Genomic DNA, 20,869 nt, shown 5'->3' with positions numbered 1-20,869 from the left:
GCCAAACTCCCCGCCTCCTCCAAGTCACGAGGAGCTGGGGCGGGAGAGGAGGGAGGCCAAGTCCTGGCCAGCAAAGGTCCAAAGAGCAGGTCACAGCTTTGGAAGAATCTAGAAGCTTGGAAATGGCTGTTCTAACACCCAGGGGTCCCACAAGGTGGGGAACAGCCCAAGCAAACACACACACACACACACACACACACACACACACACCCAGCACAAGATTTCTCTTTCATTCTTCCCAGCCAGCCTCCTCCCATGGCCAACTATAGCCAAAGCCATCCTTCAGTTTTGCCGTGAGGGTCACTGCCACTGCATGTTTTATCCAAGCACGGAGCCAATACTGATTCATTAAACCTACTTTCTGCAACAGACCATCTTCCTTCAAGTGGGTCCAACATCCTGCGGTCTCCGTCCACCTGGATGTCCTGGAGGCCCTGAAACTCAGCACATCCGGTCGAAAAGCAAACTTGCCTTCCCTCCAACCTGCATTTTGTCCTGTACTCCCATTCTCAGTGAAACAGCAGCAGCCATCCAGCTCCCAGGCCAGAAATCTGGGGGCTTTCTTGCCTACCTCCCACCCCTCACTTCCACCGTTCATGTTACCCAATCGGCCACCTCATCTGTCTGTTCTGTCTCCTCCATATCTCACATCGGCTTGCTGTCTCCTCTGCGGAGAACCAGGGCTGCTGCCTCCCAAACGCTAGGCAGCCCTTCTGCCCGACTGTATCCATCCTCCGCATTCAATCCTGCAGCCATCCGTTGGTGACTGAGCACCTAGTAACAAGCGTCTTGCAAAATGCCACAAAGTACGAGATGAAGACCACAGGAACACGCTTGCCCTCCAGGAGCTTACAGTATTTGGTAGCGGGAAAGACAATCAAAGAGTGACCTAGGTATATATAATATATAATTATCCATACGAATAAATATTACATAGCATAGCTATGCCTCTTCACTATTTACCGAGCTACAAATACCAACTCAATTTGTCATTTGTATTTTAACTTGGTTTGTGGTATCTTTTGTTCTTCAGCTTGTTGTAGGATTCCATTTACATGAAATTCTAGAACATGCAAAGTTAATCAATATCGAAAAATATCAGAAGAGTGGTTGTCTTGGGGGGGCACGGGGGGAACCTCCTAGAAAGGGATACAAAGGAACTTTCTAGAATAATGGAAATGTTCTGTGTCTTGTTTCAGCTGTATTCAAGGGTCAAAGCTCACCTAAGATTCTGTGCATTTTATTGTAATTCATTTTGAAAAAATTAAATCACTCATTTTTGCAAAGAAAAGAACAATTTTGTTGGCTTTTTACCTACTTGATTCCAGACTGCTCCATATTCCTATAGTTACACCGACAATTTTTCTTCTAGGTATGCTTCCCTCAAAGACGTAACTACATGTATCTTGGGCTTATCAAGTTTTTATAGGACCATACACCCTGTTCTTTTGCCCCAAGTGCTTTGTCCAACTGAATGAAAGGATTTACTAGGAAAATTTTAATTCATTTTCACAAACTGCGTGACGGCCATGTCCTTGATTCGGTCATTGTCTTGAGGATTCACCGTAATCAGCCTTTGTAACTCAAAGTATTTCTCGATCTTATTTTTTACTAGTTGCAAAAGACAATTCTAACGTCAATACCACAAGTCCCAGAAATTTTGGATTCTCTATTTCCCTCTTGCCAATAGGCTGATTCTGTTCTAAATTCATCTTTCCTGCAATCAAGTGCAGTAATCATCAAGGTCGTAGTCTAGTAACATCTGGTTTTGCAGACTTGTTATGATTTGGAGCTCTTTCAGAAATTGGAATGTCATTGATTTTCTCTTATTTGGCAGATTCTTTCTCTTTTGAAGACTCTGGCTGTTTTCTTTGGCACAATCCTATGGTCGGTCATCCTCTGCCATCATTCCACGGTGGCCGGGCACCACTCAGACTCCTGGCATGACCCAGAGTCTGTCGTCCACCCTTCGTGTTGCTGAACCTCTTGGCCATCCAACTTTTCATTTTTTTTAAGTAGTCAAATTTGCCAACCGCCCATTTATGGCTTTTGACAACCTCAAAAAACACTCCCTACCCCAGAACTCTAAAAGATAATCTTGTATATATTCTTCTAGTAAATTCATCAGTGTTGTTTTTTTTTAAGGCTTGAATCCTTAATCTGTCTGGAACATGTTTTGAAATTCAGTGAGTCATTTTTGTCCACATGGCTATCAATTATTTCAACATCATTTGTTGAACCCACTCTTTCTCCCCAAATTCAAAATGTTGCTTTAGAATCCACCAAGTTCCCATAAGTTTGTGGGTAGGACGGTTAACACTTCCTGTGCCGGCACCAACTGCCTAGAGTACTTTATGGTACTTTTTTTTAATACCAGGGAAGGTAAATCTACCCTCATAACCTTTTCTCCCCCAGATGTTTATCAGCTATTCTACACACGCATTCTTCCAAATAAAATGTAGGATCATTTTGTCAAGTTTCTAAAAACGCCATGGGGTTTTACAGAAATCACACTGAATATATAGGTTTCTTTGGGGACAATTGACATCTTTACAAAATTGAGGTTGGCTATCTAGAAACATGGCATTTCTGCCTTTGCACAAGTCTTCTTTTCTGTCCAGCAGCAAACACTTTTAATTCTCGTATTCATATATTTCTTGTTAACTTTACTCCTAGGTACTTTAAGCTTTTGTTGCCAGTGTAAATTAAATTTTTTTTTCATTTATTACATTTTCTAACCGGTGTTTACAGTTACATACGAGAGCTCCGCATCTGATGATTCTGCTGTACTCTTATCCTAAGAGTACAAGATTTCTAAAAATAAAACAAATGTGGTATCTCCCTGGTTAGAAATCCCTTAGTGTCTCCAGATTGCCCAGGATAAAATGTAACCCCCTCTTATGGCACACAATCCCGTACCCTGTACCACCGCCAACACATTTTCTTAAGGTACCTTGGACAGGCCATGCATTTCCACACATTTACACCTTTGCATATGCTGTTCTCTCTGCTTGGAATTCCCTTCCCTATCTCCTTCCTCCACTCTACCGTCCTTCTAGCTTTTTCTTCAAACCTAGTTCAACTGTCACCTTCCTAGGGAAGCCTTCCCTGACCTTCTATCCCAGACTAAGGGGCCCCTTGTCTACACTGTCTTATCAGCCTTCTGCTTATTTTTTTGTAGCTCTAGCCCCCCTAAATTTTTTTTTCCCTGAAAGTAACATATGTTCATTTTGAAATGAATACAGTAAAGACCCAAGAAAGAAAAATCACCATAATTCCATCAGTAACTTCTTTTACTATTTTAGTATATTTATTATTTTTAAGGCTGGGAAGTTCAGCTCCCAGTTGACGTTTGCGAGCGTCCTGAAAAGGGTCTTGGGTAGGCCGCCCACCTGTGTCGAAGGACGTGGTTAAGAGTGAGCCTCGAAGCCAGCCGACTGGGGGACTGGAAGAAAGGAGCCCGGGCCTAGCTCCAATTCCGCCACCCCCGAATCCACACCCACTCCGTGCCTGGGACGCAGCAGCAAGCCACACACGGTGGCCCCGCCCTTCCAGGGTTTCTTACACCTGTGACGCCCGTGGCACATTCAGGCCCACTAGCTTCTCTCCAAGCGTAACCCCAGGAGGTGGCTCCCTGTAAGGCCTCCTCGGCTTGAGTCTCCCGTGACCGGGGCCGGCAAAAGAGGCCATTTCAAAATGGCCTCATGGCTTCGTCTCCAGATCCAAGTGGCTTCTCCTTTCTTTTCTAACCCCCGTTCTCCCGATTTTCTCAGAAACCAGGTGGCTCACCCCCACGACTCCCTCTGGGAAGGCGCTCTCCGTGTCTCTCGGGAAACACGGCCCGCCCAGCCTTTGTTTTACAAGCTGCGCGAGGAGCCATGTTTGCTTTCAGCCAAAGACGGGCAGGGTCGCGGGAGTCGGAGGGCCGGGGGAGCACCCGGCGGGGGCCCCACTCCGCCCGCGTTCTACCCCTAGCTAGACCTTGAAGAAGAGAAAGTGAACCCTCTCCCAGCTCCAGCTCTGACTCACACGACCTCCTGGGGCCCAGGTTTCCACTTAACAATTTACGTGGCGAGGCAATCACCTCGGGTGCGGTAACCGCTGCCCTACCGCTCGGATTTTTAACATACAGTTGGCCAAGAGTCTCGGGGAGCCCGCCCGGGGGCTCAGCCTCGCCCCGACGCCCGGGGGGGGGGCAGGGGCGCTTTCCGTCGATTCCGAGACCCACGACGCCCTAGACCCAGGGCGCGGGGCTGGACTTCGTACCCGCGCCCCCGTCTTTCCTGCAGCCCCACTGCCCGCGCCAGGACGCGCAAGGATGTCCGCCCGGCCCCACGCGCGGCGGGACACGCGCGGCCTTCCCCGGAGGAGGGGCCGCCCCTCCCCCACCCCACCGCCCTGGGGCGGGGCCACGCGCCCACCGGAAGAGGCGGGGCTCCGCACGGCGGGCGGGCGGCTTGATTGGCCGGAGTGAGCCTGACGCCCGCTCCCGCTATAAGTGCGGGGCCAGAGCCGTCTGCGCCACAGTCTTCGCCGAGAGTCGCCGCGGTTTCCTGCTTCAACAGTGCTTGGACGGAACCCGGCGCTCGTTCCCCCCACCCCAGCCGGCCGCTCAGAGCCAGCCCTCCGCCATCTCCTCACAGCGCCCTCGGACCGCTCCAAGGCCCCCGCCGCCGCTCCAGCGCCGCGCAGCCGCCGCCGCCTCTCTTCAGCCGCCGCCATGACGACCGCGTCCCCCTCGCAGGTGCGCCAGAACTACCACCAGGACTCGGAGGCCGCCATCAACCGCCAGATCAACCTGGAGCTCTACGCCTCCTACGTCTACTTGTCCATGGTGAGCGCCGGCCCGCGGCCGGGGACGGCCTCCCCGGGCGGCGGGCGGCGGGCGGCGGGGCGGGGCGGGGGTGTGGCTAACGCGCGGGTGCTCCCGCCTCCGCTCGTCCTGCTGGAAAATGGACGCCGCTCGAGGTCTCCCAGGACTTGCGCAGAAATTCTGGCGACTTCGCTCTTTCCCACCGTCTCCTGGGAGGGTTCCCTCTTAGGCAAGGGCCGCATCTGCACACCGCTCTATATTTTAAAAGCTTGGTTTCCTGAAATCCCCGAGTTGGAGCGGTTGCAACCTGTACAGTCCTACAGTTAGGAAAGTGAGTTTTTGCGTTTCCATCCCTCCCTCTGCATCGATCACGTGATCTCGAGGCCGTCGGTTTGCTTGTGTAGTGGGCTACGTGGTCCAGCCCCCGTCCCCCCTGGGTATGGCGGAGCCTGCTGGGAAATGGTATCGAATAGCAACCGGGGAGGGGGGGAGCTGTTAAGTGGCTTATCTGCCTTGGGCCGACCACTCTCTGAGCAGCCGTCGCCACCCCTCAGTTCTGCTTATCTCTGAGTCCCATTTGAATTGAAGCATGGAAATCTCCTTCTGCGGACGCAGTTGTCTTAGTCATCCGTCCTTATGCCCGGGCACTTAATTTTCTATTCTTTTGCGCCTGAGAGTTGTGGCGGTCTAACTGGAACCCTTGGTTTTCGGATAAACTACACCAACGGTTACTGGGCAAAGAATTTTTCCATGCGCTGATCGGTGGAAGCCGTTTTCCAAAATCCTATTTTTAGGTCGTGTGGTGGGAGTTTTACGTAGAATTGCCTTATGATTGCGCAAATTAGCCAAGAATAGACAAGTTCCAAATGGATTTGAGAACAGGCTTGGATTTCCCCGACTGCCATTCCATTTCAGGAACACCTGAATACAGCGAGTTTCTAAGACTGAACCAAATTTTTTGCTTTTTGCTGGCAGTTCTTTGTATACATTAGCATTGCTAGCAGTTGTCGCTGAATGGGTTAATTTTAGAAATCGGTCAGTCTGCTGTAAGCTGGCAAGCTCATGTTTTAACATGGGTTAATCAAGGAGTGGGGAGAGAATATGCCCTATTTGTGCAGGGTAAATACTCCCACACCCTCCCCAATCAGATTCAACACAGGCTGGAAGAACTTTGCACTAATAACAGCCTTAAGAAATTCCATGCTGGGGACAATTCCCTCTGGTATTCTAAAAGTTCTTTTGTAGTAAGCTTTCCATTTCAAGGACCAAGTTTTATTGAGAGTACAGACTGACTAGTGTGTGTTCAATCCAGGAGCACAGCGTGCCCCCCCACCCCCCGAAGGGGTCTGGTTTCCTTCAGTGTAGACCCCTTTCTTGCTGGGCTTTGAGAAAGAAAGGCTAGGTGGCAGAGTGCTTTTCTTGTGCATTCCTAACAGAACATGTTCCATGTTCCCTCTTCAGTCTTACTACTTTGACCGCGATGATGTGGCTTTGAAGAACTTCGCCAAATACTTTCTTCACCAATCTCATGAGGAGAGGGAACATGCTGAGAAACTGATGAAGCTGCAGAACCAACGAGGTGGCCGAATCTTCCTTCAGGATATCAAGGTGAACAAAAGATCCTAGAACTCCCCTGCTTCATGATCTGTCTGGCAGTCCTCGGGTGTCAGAAATCACTCAAACTAGTAGTTGCCCTTCTAAAATGAGGGTACTTTTGGCTTCCACCTACGGTCCCCGGTAGGTCCGAGACAGTAATGGGCAGGGATGTTAAGTCGGAAACTGTTGTAGGAGAAACTTGGGTATCCTTTTTGCCGAAGCGCAGGTTACATGTTACGTGCTTGCTGACTTGTGGATTAATTGGTAGAGGCTGCAGATGCATTGACATGACCTCCTCTCATTCAGAAACCAGACCGTGATGATTGGGAGAACGGGCTGAATGCAATGGAGTGTGCGTTACACTTGGAAAAGAGCGTGAATCAGTCACTACTGGAACTGCACAAACTGGCCACTGATAAAAACGACCCCCATGTGAGTACTGGCAACTGGGAGCGAATGGAGGAAGTCATTTGCCTCTTAGGGGCTGGAAGTCATTTGCCTCTTAGGGGCTGGGAAAACTTAACCATTAACGTTGTCCCCGTTCTGTTTTCTAGTTGTGTGACTTCATTGAGACTCATTACCTGAATGAGCAGGTGAAATCCATCAAAGAATTGGGTGACCACGTAACCAACCTGCGCAAGATGGGGGCTCCCGAATCTGGCATGGCAGAGTATCTCTTTGACAAGCACACCTTGGGAAACAGTGATAGTGAGAGCTAAGCCTTAGGCTGTCTTCCCATAGCCTCAAGGGTGACTCCCTGGTCACTGAGGCACAGTGCATGCATGTTGGGGTTACCTATACCTTTTCTATAAGTTGTACCAAAACATCTACTTAACTTGCATTTGTACCATTCCTTCAAATAAAGTAATTTGGTACCCAGCTCTTGTCTTTCGAGTTCTTGGAATGCGCCAGAAATGTATCTAGGTCATCTTGGAGGTGCTCTAGTTGAACCACAATAACCAAAATGAAGTGACTAGGAGGATTTGTATTTATTAAAAGTTCGGAAAAGATACCAGGGCTGGGTGTGCTGAACTCAGACAGGATTTAAGGACTCAAATTCTGAATTGGATGTTTTGAATTACATGTTTCCAGTGGTTCATTCCAGCTTTTCATAATTTTTATGTACAAAAGGCGTTTAAAGGCTTAAGTAGTCCTGAAACTATGGATTTTGTTATCCATTAAGCTGTTTAATTCTGGCTGTCCTATGAACACATTCTTCAGTGTGGACAGCTGTGTGGCTGTGACTGGGTCAGTGTCCAGCTGGTGTACGTGCAGGTAGGACCAGGCTGGTGGGGCATCTCCCCTTGGGAAACAGGCTAAGAATGTGCTTCATCCCTAGAGAGAATTTGAGAAAGTTCACAATGATAAGTATGGAAAATAATCTTAACTTCAAAACTACAATAGTTGGGATTTAGGGCAAAGGTTAGGACCACTAAAATACAAAAATGAGTATTGTCAGGAGACTGCAGAGCTGCCGTCTTGTTAACGACATTAATGCCCTTTCCCAGACAGACTGCAGTGATTTGTAGAAGTTTGTCTAGAACTAAGGATTGTAGCTCTTAAGGTTTTCATCACACTGCGTTTTGACCGCAGAAGGGGCTGAGAATCTAGAAAACAGGAAGTTCCCAGTGCTCACATGATGGGGGTGGGTAGGGTAGATCTTAACTGGGTGAAATCCAGAATGCAGGGACAGGGTGGTTTTGTGACCACTGTGGATTGACCCCAAGGTGGCATGAAGAGCACATTTACATTCAGAAGTCTTGATAAGTACCCCCAATAAGTACCCCAAAGCAGTGAGATAAACCCCAAGGGACCTGGATACCCTCACCTTAACCATGGGCCAGTTCCCAGGGGTCTAACACTTTGCAGAAGTACTTCATCACTGAAAGGTTATGGGGGAGTGTTCATACGTGATCTCCGAGCTACACCTGGGCAGTTGAGTGGGGTTCTTGGGCTACAGCCCAGAGACCCTAGCTCTGCCTGACGGTTTTGCATCTGCTACTCAAAGTGAGCTGGGTCCAGGAACGTCATCGGACCACTTAAGCTCAGGCATCGTTCCTGTCACTGCAACCTCACCTTCCTTTACCTGGGACCCAGGGAGCTCTTCTAATGATGTCAGGCTCCGGTGAAATGAGCAAAAGCCCTCAAACTTATAGGGCTCTTGCTGAGGTGGCCAGGTGTATGCCCCAAGCCAATACTGGGTGTAAGTCCAGCATGCTCTGGGGTGGTGGAACCATAGGAAAATGGGCTTCCAGAAAGGTGGAAGAAGGGTAGAATCACAAGAAAGGTGGTGGGGCTTCCCATCCATGGGAGGGGGAGTGGGGAGGTGAAGTGCCCCTGGTCAAGGTAGAGGACAAACCTGTTTTCCAAGGCCCAATAGGGATCTTCATGACCTTTGAGTATAGTGTGTATGTTAGTTGACTGGTCCAAATGTGATTCTCTGAGACGATGTTCCGGGGTCTCCGACATGTCCGTCAGGTTAAACTCGACAGTTTTCCTCTTCGTGTGACCTGATTCTGAGTGCTCTACGGAGGGCCCAGTACCCTCTGGGAGCAATTCAACACTGGTCTTTGTCCCAGGAGTCACGGGCTGTAGGCTTTGGTCTTTAACAGCGCCGTCTATACCTGAGACTCTGCGAAGGCTTGAGGGTGCTGACTGTCCAGGTGGAAAGACCATAGGTGTGTGGCTGAGGGGTGTCTGTGGGGCACTGTGGTAGCCTGACCTCCCATACAGTGCAGCAGTCTCGAAAGCATCCTCCTCCTTAATCTTCCAGGCCTTGCTCTCTTCCTGGTCCCTAGAGTTCTGCCTGGCACCCCCGAGTTTCCTGAGCTGGACCTCGTGAAGAAGGCCTTCTTTCTTGGGCCACAGTAGTTTGGTCTTTGAGTTTGTCCTGGGGGCATGGTGGTCATGGGACTGTAGCCCTAGGAAGCGGCCAATGATGCCAGTGTGAGTGCCCTCCTCTTCCTCCTCTGGGTTTGACTGAAACTCCATGTCTTCCTTATGCAGACTGCAAAGAAGCACAAGACTCAAGGTTGAGTAGGGGACAAAGGACAAAGCTGGACTGGAATTCTCTTTTTACCCCCCTCTTTTCGCTCCTTTTGGCCCAAAGCCAAGGACACACAGTGTTCCTCACAACGCCTGGACTCACCTCTCTCCTGACCCGTCCTGTACTGCACTGGCCTCTACTCCTTCCCAGCCCAGCTCACCTCACTGTTCTGTGACTCCCTCTTGCCCATGTGCACTAAACTCCCTAGCCTGGCACTTAAGGGCTTTCTCTTCGTCTTCTCTTTAACAATCCCTTCCTCCGAGCGACCTGAACTACTGGCCCCCGGGTGTAGCTGGTCAGATGAGGCCCAGGAGGGACTGGGTAGGCCGGGGGGTTGTGGTTCCAGCTGGGGAGCAGCATCCACAAAAAGAGAAGTGTGGCTTCCTGGGGGCCCAGAGTCTTCACTCTGCAGGAGAAAGCCCACTGTCCCAGGATGTGGCCTACCCTCGGCTGCGTCCACATTCTCCCCATGCTTCAAGGTGCAGCTCCGGGTCCCGCTGGAGGCCACATCCCAGACCAGAGGTGGTCTCTGTTCTATGTTCTCTTTCCCAGGCATCTAGTACCTTGTACCTTGTGTCCAGAGTTTGGGCCTTGGGTTTGAAGCCCCTCACTAAATTGTGTGTTCTTTGGAGACAAAGTCTATAGTATTAGTATCCTCTGTCCCCCACCCAACGCTCAGCTGCTAGAGCACAGACAATATGGAATTGAAAAGCAACTTCCAGAAATGTTTCTGACCTAAGCAAGCCTCCATCCTTCATTTGATCACTTTTTCGAATCTTCCTCATACCCACTAGGGACTCTAGCTAATTCAAATTATGGCTTAATAGAGTATTTGGTTCTTAAAAGAAACAGTGCTTAATACTGCAGAAGAAAACCTGGATGGTATGGACCCTGATACACAGGGGACTCTCCAAAGTCCTCTCCACTATCCTGGGGAGAGAGGGCTGTCTGGGATGGCCCTTCAGGCCACTGTGGCCCAGCTGCAGCTCACAAGGGAATAGGACCGAATCAGGGAAACGGGACCCATGAGCAAGAAAGTTTGGCCGCTGTGGGTGACCTGAGGCCTGTACTCTAGCACAGAGTCTACCTGGAAGGTACCTGTGATGAATCAGCCTCTTGCTAGCACATACTTGCCCCGCCTCCATACCAGGGACCGGGACTCCCCACTTTCACTCCCCATCTAAACGCCCTGGTGTATCGGAAAACGTAGCTCTGGACCAGAGCTGGGAACTGGGCTCTGACAGTCCCAACTGCATCACTGATCACTGTCAGCCCTTGAGTAAGTCCTTTCTCTCTCTGGGCCTCAGTTTCCAACTCTGGACATGGTGGGGGGGGCTAGGCTGGAGGTACCTAAAAGTCCTTATAGCGTTAGGAGTTACTAAGCAGTACAAGGTAAGGAGTAAGGGCGTGGAGGTAGAAGCAGACATACCTGGTCCACATGCACTGCTTGCTAACTATGTGACCTTGGGCTGGGCAGCCTATTTAACCTCTCTGAACTTGGACTTAATCATCTGAAAACTGGAGATACCAAACCAGGGTTATTGGGAAGAAAAAGATAGTTTATATAAAGAGCTTAGCGGAGTTCCCAGCACTTGGCATACATCCAATATATACTAATTAGTGCTTTTCCGAGTTCCTGTTCGTGGGGTTTCCTACCCACCGAAGTGGTTCCCTGGCACTGCTCACCTGATGTTGAAGGTGGAGCCTAAAAAGGAGGCTCGCCGAGACTGGGCGGAAGCCGCTGTGTAGGGGGGTTGTGGTTCTGGCTCATTCCAGTACATATCCCGCTCCATCGGGGGCAAGTCCTGGTGCATCTCATCCACAGCCAACAGGGACACCTGGTTGCCAGGCACAGAAGGAGATGTCCAACAGAAAGCTCAGCCCAAGCAGGACTGTGATCTTGCTAGATGACCTAGAAAGGTCACTTCCCCCTCTCTGGGCCTCAGTTTCCCTACTTGTGCAATGGAGAGACTGATGCCTATCCGCAACCTCAAAAGTTGGGGTGAGACTCCTGTGAGTGAATGGTTGGCTGGGGGGTGGGGGGCAATTCACTGTGAGGCCTCCCTACAGAACTGTGGGGTCCCCTCCTTGGGTCCAGTTCAGGGAAGGTCCACAGGACAGGCTCCCTCTCTCCCCGAATACCTGCAGGCTCCTGTCGACAATCCAGTTGGTCTCAAAGTCGTCATCATCCTCTCCAAATGGGTTGATGAGCTGCTCTGCCACCTTGGGGAGAGGCAAGGCTCTGGAAGTCCTCAGGGAGACTCCCTGCAGCTCTGCTCCCTGCCCTGCAACTTTGGCTCCTGCTCTTTCCACGCCCCCCACGATGCCCCTCCTGCCTGACCACCCTCTCCAAAGCCAGTATGTGAGGGCTCCAGCCATCCCCGCTCATAGGCACCTGCACATAGTCCCCTTCCCTGCAGGACACTGAGCCCGAGCCCCTCTCCTGAGCCCATTGCTCCCTGAACACCTGGAGTTGTCCTTGAGCCTGTCACTCAGCAGAGTCACCACTGGTCCCTGCCCTCACGGTATCTTCCCTGGAGTTCCATAATTCTATGCATTCGTTCATTTACTCATTCAAGTCTTCAAACACTCATTTATTCATGATTTTCAAAGCAACAGAGAGAGATGTTGGAGGCTGTGCTCAATTAAAGGGTGGCCCAGGCAGGCCGAGTCCTGGCGCTAACCTCTGAAGTCCCCTGACAGATCTCCGCAGTACTGAGGGGCTGCACTAAGGGTTCGAGAGACATCCTGTAAGCCACTAGGGAATTTCAAGCAGAAAAATGGTGTGATTGGTTTGAGCTGTAGAAACTGAAGACGACTGCGGGGAAGAGGGTGCGGATAGGGAGGGAATATTTCACCCGCGTGAAACATGGATGAGAGGGCGGGAGGGGGCAACGTACCATCACCACCACTACTAAAAAAATAAAGAAAAAAAGGAAGAGACAGAGAATGGGTGAGAAACAGAGGAAAAATAAAGAGACTGAAACAGAACTGTGTTGTTCAGAACTCCTGTTAGGAAGAGCCCTGGATGTAGTGGGAGGAATACTTGGAAAAGCCACTTGGGGCGGGGATGGGACACTCCCCCAAGCCCAGCCCGCATCACAGATGGACATCCTGAGTAAGGAGAGGAGTTGCTCAACTGCCTTGAAAGAGTGGGGGCTGGGGTAGTTAGCATCAGGACTTTTGTTCTATGCGGAGGGGACAAATTTGGGACCAGAGCCTAATCGCTGGGGACAGCGAGGGGCTGCCTCACCCGCAGGGCCTGCCACTGCTCTTCCTATTCCAGGCATTTCCCTTCTTCTGGACAGACATTTGGGGAACATTCTCTGGAGGGGGCATATCAAATGGTTTGACAACTGAGGTTTCCCTGTATCTGTCCAGCCTGCTAAGTTCAAGGCCTCAGGTGAAGCGTTGGGATCAGACACTGGCCTCAAACGGGTCCCACTCCTCTCCGGGTCTCAGTTTCTTCATATGTAAAGACATGGGGAAGGAGTAAGACCAGAGGGTTGTGGTGGAGGCCCAGCACCCTACTTTCCACATTCGAAACTCTCCTTTCCTGGCCGGCCATGACCCTCCTAGCCATGACCACAGCCAGTTTGGTGGCAGGGAACCTCACCTTCAGCCAGCCGGCATAGAAGAAAAACTGCAGGAACGTGAAGACGGGTACAACAAGGTCCAGCTCGTGGCCAGGGTAGGCCTTGGCTGGGTTCAGGAACTGCCGCCCGACCAGGCAAGCCAGGAAGAAGCTGTATACAGCCACGGTCACCACCTGGGAAGGGAAAGGAGGTGGCAGCAGAAATGGGCTGGCTGGGGACCTGGGATCAGGAAGCTCCCTAGGCTGGGAGGACGAGGTCTTGCTCTGATTTGCACAGTGCAATGACCCTGGGTCTCCGCGATCTCTTTAAAACAGGGATAATCACATTCCCTCCACTGGGCTGAACCAGGCAGGAGCCTGGACTCTTCAAACCCGTCACCAGAGAGAACCTGCAAAGTCCAGACCTAACTCCCAGGGTGAACCTCTTAGCCCCTAAGTGAGCTCTTCCCATCACGGGCTGTTTCCTGAGTCCTCCCAGTCCCTGTTTCCCTAAGGGACAGCTTCACTAGCCTAGTCCTCACCTGCGTGTACACCAGCGGGATACTGATCCAGTCGTAGGCAAACAGGTGTCCACACTGAGTACGCAAGATGTTCATCTCCTGGGGAGCAGTAGGGAGGGTTGGGGTTCTGACCACCAGCTGCTCTCCCAGGCTCAACCCCAGCTCTTCCCTAGGTACCGGCGTCTGGAGCTCAAGGTCCAGCCCTGGCTGTGTGGTCATAGGCAGCTCACTTAACCTCTCTGGGCCTCAGCCTCCTCATCTATCAAAAAGGAGCCAGGATGGGCACCTGGGTGGCTCAGTTGGTTAAGCGACTGCCTTCGGCTCAGGTCATGATCCTGGAGTCCTGGGCTCCCTGCTCAGCGGGGAGTCTGCTTCTCCCTCTGACCCTCCCCCATGCTCACTCTCTCTCATTCTCTCTCCCAAATAAATAAATAAAATCTTAAAAAAAGAAAAAAAAAGGAGCCAGTGTCTCAGAGGCTCACTTTAGAGAGGAAGTAGGAGGGGAATTTGGGGGAGGGGCCACCGTGGGTTGTGGAATCCCGTTGGTCAAAATCCTATAATCCCAAGGCAGGTTCTAGAACGAGCCACAATCCTTCTCTTTGTAGGAAACTTTTCCACCTGGGGCACAACCGTCCCCACTCTGCATCAGCCCCATCTCTGCAGTGAGCTCACATCCAGCAGGCTCTGGAGCAGGACAGGGTCCCTGATTCGACCTCCAATCCACGCCTTCATTGACAGGTTGGCAAACCACACCCAGGGCACCCAGAACGTGTTGTGCGGCAAGCTCAACTTTTCCAAGTGCGTGCGTTCCGCGGGGGTCATAAAGCCTGCAGGGTGGAGTGAAGAAGGCAGTGGGTGGGGGAACCCGCAGAACGATGGCTGGCAGGGGTGGCCAGGCCTTGCCGAAGCCCAGGATTTTGGCCCAAGTTCATTGGGACCATGGAGCTCCTTTGCCATCCTCTTTCAACAAATAATTACTGGGTGCCCACTGTGTGCTGTTCTGGCCTGAGCACGTGAGAAGGGTCTGTCTTATTAATCAGGACCAGGTCAGGGAAGGTCAAAGACGGAGGTCACAGAAATGCAGACTGGAAACCCGCAGAACTGGACGGGAAAGGGCAGAGGGAGGCAGACGGGTACTTTCTCACCAGTTCCCAAGGCCCCGCCCCCGGCCTTCAGTCCCCGCTCTTCCCTCATCCCTCAAGGGTCCTTAACCCTATCTCAAACCCCGATCCTCACGCGCGGTTCCGAGCCTCGCTCACACGGATCTTCGCGCACCCGACTCCGCCCCGCCCCATCCGACGAGGTCTCAACCCCACCCGGCTCCTGGCCCCACCCAATCTTCAGTCCGGGGGCCTCTGGCTCCACCCATCGGCTCCGGCCCCGCCTATGCCCGCTCCTGGCCCCGCCCCGGGCCCCACCGGCCCCGCCCACCTGCTTTCACCAGGTGCTGGGAGCTGGGGAAGCGCTTGTAGACTGCGGCGCTGACGCTGCGCAAGATGAGCACATTGCCCAGGTTGGCGTAGCGGATGAGCGTGCGCCGCAGCAGCCGGCCTTGCTCGTCCTTGCCCTCCACCAAGCCCGACACCAGGTTCATAAGGCGGTCGGGCCACGGCAGGTTCTCGTACTGGTTCCACCAGCGGGTCACGACCAGCGTCACGTAGAAGCCTGGGCAGGAGAGGCGGGAGGGCGAGGGGCGAGGGCCCAGGCTGCGGCCAGAGCCAAGCGAGGGCGATGCCTCGGTTTCTCCATCTTTTTGATGGCAGCGGGCCCAGCCCCGACCCTCCTGGAAGGCGCTCAGGAGGGGAAGACCATCAGAGCCCCGCATGAAGGCGCAAGAGCCGGAGTTCTCTCTCCCAGGGGCCCCCTGCCTATCCCAAGAATCTGTCAGACCCCTCCCCTCCTGCTGGGAGGCTCCAGGGACCAGTTAGCTCTGCCCTCAGAAGCTGGGGTCTTGAGTGCTAACCTCAGGACGTCCTTCCTAACGTCTAACTTCAGTGCGTCTGGCTGCAGTTTCCCCATTTCCCTGAACTGTCGAGAGGGACTGACACACCACTGGCCTTCCCCAGCCAGTTCCTGGTAGTCCACCTGCGTGGAGCCGGGAGGTGCCACTGGGATCCCGACACGCCCAAGGGGGAGCTCACCCAGCACGAAGGAAATGGGGATGAGCTGGATGTAGCTGTCGCAATACAGACTCAGTTTCTCAAACATCACCTGCTGTTCCTCTGTGAGGGCCATCCTGGGGGGGGGGGTGAGGGGATGTGTAGACACTGGGGGGCTCCAGCCAGGCCTAGGGTAGGAGCGTGACTGCCTCTTTGCTACCCCACCACTTCCCTGTCCCTTTCACTGGCCCGAGCCAGGTCCCACTCCTTCCCTGGCAGCCCCAAACCCCAAGGGGGCCTTTGCTCCAAGGCTGGAAGAGGTTTCCTGTGAGATATAGGAAGGACGATCCTGCCGAAGGAGTTACTGTTAGGCACCACTGACCCTTTTAAAGGATCCAAACGAATAGTTTGAAAGCAGATTCAAACATAGGGTGTTTGGTCTTTAAAAAACCATGTGGTGGGGAGAGATGAATGGGTGAGCACAGAGGGTTTGGGGGCAGTGAAACTACTCTGTGTGATACTATCATGGTAGATACATGTCATCTGTCCAAACCCATAGAATGTAACAACACCAAGAGGGGACCTAGTGCAAACTGTGGGCTTTGGGTGATAATGGTGTGTCCGTGTGGGTTCATCTATTATGGCAAATGTGGCGTGTTGATAGTGGGGGCATCTGTGTGTGTTCGAGGGGTATATGGACACTCTCTACCTTCTGCTCAATTTTGCTGTCAACTTAAAACTCTAAAAAATAAAGTCTAATTTTTTAAAAAAGTATATTCATGCCGGAGTAACAACCAATGAAAACCAATGTGCTTTGTTATTGGTATTATAATTACGAATTCAAGCACTTCCTGTATTTAATAGTTTTTCAATCCATTTCAGTCAATGCTTTTCCCCTTCAAAATGTTTTCATACATTCTGTGATTATATCTGTCCTGTATTTTATTTAAGTACACGTTTTTCTTGGGGGAAAAAATATATGGTCTGGACCTGTGAGCTTGTGTGGGATTCAGGAAAACAGGCTGGCTGAGTAGGACCAGGTAAGGCCTGGGTTCCAGGGCCTCTCCCTGGGTTGGAGGAAAGACACTCCCAGCCTTCACGGAGCTGCCTCCCTTTACCTCCTCCTCAGACCCCAACCCCCAGCCCTCCCGCCCCCAGGGCTTGGCCAAGAGCTCAGGTCAGCCTTAGAGGTCTCTGGTACATGGGCCCCTGGCTGGCCGGCTGGCTGTTCCAAGCCCCAGCTGCGCCCCTCCCAGGCCCCAGCCCCAGGCTGTCCCGCGCACCTGTAAACAAAGCGGATGGCATAGTAGCTGAGCAGGAAGATGAGGAACTCCCCGTAGAGCAGCTTGTAGATGCTGCCTCGCCAGCACAGCAGGAGGCGGGAGAAGGAGCCTAAGCGGGCGTTCGCCACTTGGCTCGAGTAGGTGACGGTCATGGCCGGGCACTGGGCTGCCGCAAGTGGGCTTGGGTCCTGGTAGACAGACAGGGAGGGACACCGATGGCGGCCTTGGTCGGGCCTTGTCTGGGCCTCAGGAGCGATCTTAGCTGGGACTCTTCCCTGCGCTGGGCCTCAGCTTTCCTGTCGGGACACTGGGAGGGGAATGAGGTGGCCTCAAAGGCCCTTTCGGCTCTTCCTGTCTGTGGGACATGGGAAGCCAGGGAAGGGAGCCCAGAGCTGCCCACAGCTTTGGCAAGGAAGACAGATAGGTCTGTGCCCTTAAGTTGTATGGCAAAGGCAATGACAGCAGCAATAGCGAAGTCTGCCTACTGGGCTTGGTCCCCTAAGCCAGGCAGCGTTCTGAGCCCATTTTGTTCATTAGCTCCCAAGCACCTGCAACCACCTTGGAGCAAGACTGGTAAGGGGCCTGGTCAGTCTTGTCCACTGCCCTGTCCCCATTGCCCAGAACAGAGCCTGGCTGGTAGAGATGCTGAAATAACGTTTACTGAACAGTGACCCCAGGGCCCTTCCACTTGCTAATCCTTCCGCCTGGAGGATGCGCTTTCTCATCTAACGGTATGGCTCCTTCCCACTTCAGGTGCTCTGCCCAGAAAGGGTGTTCCAACTACTGTACCTGCAAATAGCATCCCAGTGCCACTGGTACTCTCTGCCCCCTCATCTTGTCGATTTCTCTACACAACATTTTATCTTGCTGTACTTGAAATTCTATTTTGCAGGACGTCTGCTTGTTTACTGACCATTCCCTCCTGAGAATGGAACCCCCCGCTGTGCTCTCGTAGGAGGTGCTCCATAAAAACTTCTCGAAGCAATGACTGACACCCACCCTCTCCCTGCTTGCTCTGATGGAGCGCGGGGGCTCCATGCCTTTGTGCCTCGTGCACGCCAAGCTCACTCCCACCTCGGAAGCTTTGCACAGACACACAGGTGCCCCCACACCCGCGTACATGCTGCCCGTGGGTGTCCATCACACGCACCCATGCAGGGACTGCCGTCCACCCCGTAGGCCCTCAAAGCCCCAGCCCAGCTGGCCTGGGCCCACCCCTACTCACAAGAGGGGCTCCAGTCTTCTCAGGCAATCCCACAACAGTTCTGGCCACTGGACCGGTGGGACTCTTGGGGGTCCTGTGGCCAGTGCCCCTACCCACACTTCGGGGCTGGCCCTGCCCATGCGTGAGTTAAGCGGTCACTTGACTCCCTAAGCCAGGGCCTCCACAAAGGAGCTTTGTTTGGACCCCTTCTCATAATCTGCGTATTAGCTGCAGCCAGCACGGCTGGTCAGGACCCAGGGCCCCTCTAATTCCTGCCGGTGCTGGCGGGTTGGGGGTGGGTGGGGACTAAGAGGAGGGCTAGAACTTAGGGCAACTCCCCTCCACCATGGGCCCAATCCTGCCATTTTCCCTGGGCCCTCAAATACAGAGATCAAAGGATCTGTTTCTGACCACTGAGGTCTTGCAGGCAGAGCTGTGGGGAGTGGGGCCAGGGCCCTGGTCTTTGTCTCCTGGGCCAGGAGCTACACAGAGAGAGGGGGCTGTCGGCCAGGCCCTATGGCGGCTTTGGCTGCACTGAGGGCAATGGAAAGACCACTGGACCACAGTCAGAACTCCTGGCTACTAGTCCTGGCTCTGCCCCTGTGTGCGGTGACCCTAGTGGGCCTCTGCTCCTTCCTGGACCTCAGTGTCCCTATCCAAAAAGGATGGTATTGCTTTAGACCTCATCACCTTTGTAAGAGTGACAGAGGTCTGCCTATGCCAGTGAGGAGCTCTGATTGGCTGATGGTGACATCATAGGTTATTCAGGCTGTGATTGGCTGGCAGAATCCAGTTAGTAGGTTGGTTCACAGTTATGGAAGAAGGGGGTGGGGTGCGGGGGTAGGAGGCTGCTGTGTGGGGGCTGGGCCTGGTGCCGGATGACACAGCAGCTCTGGTGTTTATGCTGGTGGCTTCCAGCCAGCCCAGGCAAAATGGGAATATGTCCCCGGGTCCCCAAGGGCAGCCGGTTAATATCTCAGCACCTGGTTCCAAACATTTTAATACATCAAGCTATCCCCGAGAGCCCTCCTAAGCCACTGGAAGTGATGGGTGTCCAGGCCAGGCTCCTCTTGTGAAAGCTTGAAGCCGCAGTGGCTGTTGGTCTTCACTGAGTGGCCATGAGAATGGTCTGTAATGTATATGAAATGGGCGGCTTCTCGGGATCTTTTTCCAGGGTCTGATTCTGCTTCGACCAGGTGGGAGGTGAGGGGGCCGGGGGGGGGGGCTGCATTTCTAATGAGCACCGCGGGGATTATGATGCCAGTGGTCTTCAGATCGGACTTTCTGAAGTCCTGATTTACAATATGACCCAGAGCCTTAAAATAAATCCACTCCTTCCCTCCCTTCCCCCTTCCTCCTCTCTCCAGCTCCTCCCTCCCCTCTTTCCCCCTCTCCCTGACCTACTCCTAAGTGTTAACAGTGCTGAGATTGCAGGTGACTTTTTTTGGGGGGGGGGGTAAGATTTTTCAGCTATTTATTTGACACAGAGAGAGCACAAGCTGGGGGAGCGGCAGGCAGAGGGAGAAGCAGGCCCCCAGCTGAGCAGGGAGCTGGATGCTGGGCTCCATCCCAGGACCCTGGGATCATGACCCCAGCCAAAGGCAGACACCTAACTGACAGCCACCCAGGCGCACCTGCAGGGGACTTTTGTGCACACCACCTCTGCCTTTGTAATTCTCTGCCTGGGGGAAAGGATTATTTCACAACCTTGGACACTTTTCTAATCACAGCTTAAAATAATGCCATTGCAGTTATGAGGGAGTCTCTTCAGAGATCAGGAACAGCCTTTTAGGAGTATTTGCTACACCCCTGCTGCCTGTGCTGTGGGAAACATCTTTCCCATCGCTGTCCTTAACTTGAGCCTTGGTCTCCTCATCCGGAAAATGGGACAATAACACCTACCTCAGCAATGAGGATGATGGGTAACAATTTAGTCAACTCTCCAAACCAGTGGTTCTCATGCCTGGCCGCCTGCCCCTGGCGCCTTTGCCCCACCCCTCCAGATTCGGTTGGGCTGGCGGATCCCAGACGTGGATGTCTTCTCAAGTTCCCCAGGCAAGTCCAAAAGACAGCGTGGGTGGAGAATCACTGATGTAATGGATAATTCCCTACCTTGTATTCCCTTTTCCTCCCACCAAAAAAAAATCAACACTCAAGAGAGAGCTTTTCGCTTAGCAGATGATCGATATATTTTTAATTAAAATTGAAACATGTGCCTGGCACCACGCTTGGCACGGGGAAGCTCACTCCATATCAACACCTCTTTCTGTGTCATCAGGTTCCTGCCTTCCCCATGGTGACCACTGGAGGGCGCCCTTGACTAGCTGGCTCTGGCCCTGGAAGCCCTGTTAGCTGGTCCCAATCTGTAGGGACCCTGGAGCTGACACTGGATGATGTCTCCTCATCTCCTTGACCCCGACCAGCAGCTGTAGAGCCATGAGAAGGAGCTGGAAGACACAGTGGCAACTGAAGTCCTCCCTCTCTTTTCCTTGAACCGCAGGTTTCTTGTCAATACCCCAAGTCTCACCAGGACCCCGCTGACAGTGCTGTACCAGCCCCCTTGCCCTCCCAGATGCCCCAGGATATCCGCAGACACACCCCATAAGAAGCCGCACCCCAGTGCTAAGACAGGTAGACCCCAGACATGAGCCAGGGTCTCTTCCGCTGGGTCTCGGCTGTGAAAATGTCCCCAGCCATCCAGGCGCATCTCAGGCATACAAACTGACCCACGCC

At 52.7% G+C, this 20,869-nt stretch overlaps 2 protein-coding genes across 2 annotated transcripts; one reads left to right on the top strand and one right to left on the bottom strand.

The window, feature by feature from the left end:
• The first annotated feature begins 4,509 nt into the window (after positions 1-4,509).
• On the top strand, positions 4,510-7,288 carry FTH1 (ferritin heavy chain 1). Its single transcript, XM_045786534.2, has 4 exons — positions 4,510-4,834; positions 6,275-6,421; positions 6,716-6,841; positions 6,964-7,288. Exons 1-4 carry the CDS (start codon positions 4,721-4,723, stop codon positions 7,126-7,128), a joined length of 552 nt encoding a protein of 183 aa, XP_045642490.2. The 5' UTR covers positions 4,510-4,720; the 3' UTR covers positions 7,129-7,288.
• Positions 7,289-7,379: 91 nt separating this feature from the next.
• On the bottom strand, positions 7,380-17,084 carry BEST1 (bestrophin 1). Its single transcript, XM_045786841.2, has 10 exons — positions 16,933-17,084; positions 15,692-15,786; positions 14,982-15,215; positions 14,223-14,377; positions 13,572-13,649; positions 13,072-13,224; positions 11,598-11,678; positions 11,142-11,293; positions 8,769-9,416; positions 7,380-7,744 (listed from the first exon to the last, which is right to left on the bottom strand). Exons 1-10 carry the CDS (start codon positions 17,082-17,084, stop codon positions 7,726-7,728), a joined length of 1,767 nt encoding a protein of 588 aa, XP_045642797.2. The 3' UTR covers positions 7,380-7,725.
• Positions 17,085-20,869: the final 3,785 nt, after the last annotated feature.

Source organism: Ursus americanus, chromosome 24, assembly GCF_024610735.1.
Source record: "Ursus americanus isolate L20-20 chromosome 24, mUrsAme1.1.p, whole genome shotgun sequence".
In the NCBI taxonomy this organism is placed as follows: domain Eukaryota; kingdom Metazoa; phylum Chordata; class Mammalia; order Carnivora; family Ursidae; genus Ursus; species Ursus americanus.
This window is presented reverse-complemented; position numbering and strand designations above follow the sequence as displayed.

Coding starts and splice junctions, on each gene's coding strand:
- FTH1 (XM_045786534.2), top strand. CDS start 4,721: ATGACGACCGCGTCCCCCTCGCAGGTGCGCCAGAACTACCACCAGGAC. Junction 4,835..6,274: donor CCTACGTCTACTTGTCCATG/GTGAGCGCCGGC, acceptor TTCCCTCTTCAG/TCTTACTACTTTGACCGCGA. Junction 6,842..6,963: donor CTGATAAAAACGACCCCCAT/GTGAGTACTGGC, acceptor TCTGTTTTCTAG/TTGTGTGACTTCATTGAGAC.
- BEST1 (XM_045786841.2), bottom strand. CDS start 17,084: ATGACCGTCACCTACTCGAGCCAAGTGGCGAACGCCCGCTTAGGCTCC. Junction 15,216..15,691: donor CCCCATTTCCTTCGTGCTGG/GTGAGCTCCCCC, acceptor TCTCCTGCCCAG/GCTTCTACGTGACGCTGGTC. Junction 9,417..11,141: donor GGCTCCACCTTCAACATCAG/GTGAGCAGTGCC, acceptor GCTTCTTTGCAG/TCTGCATAAGGAAGACATGG.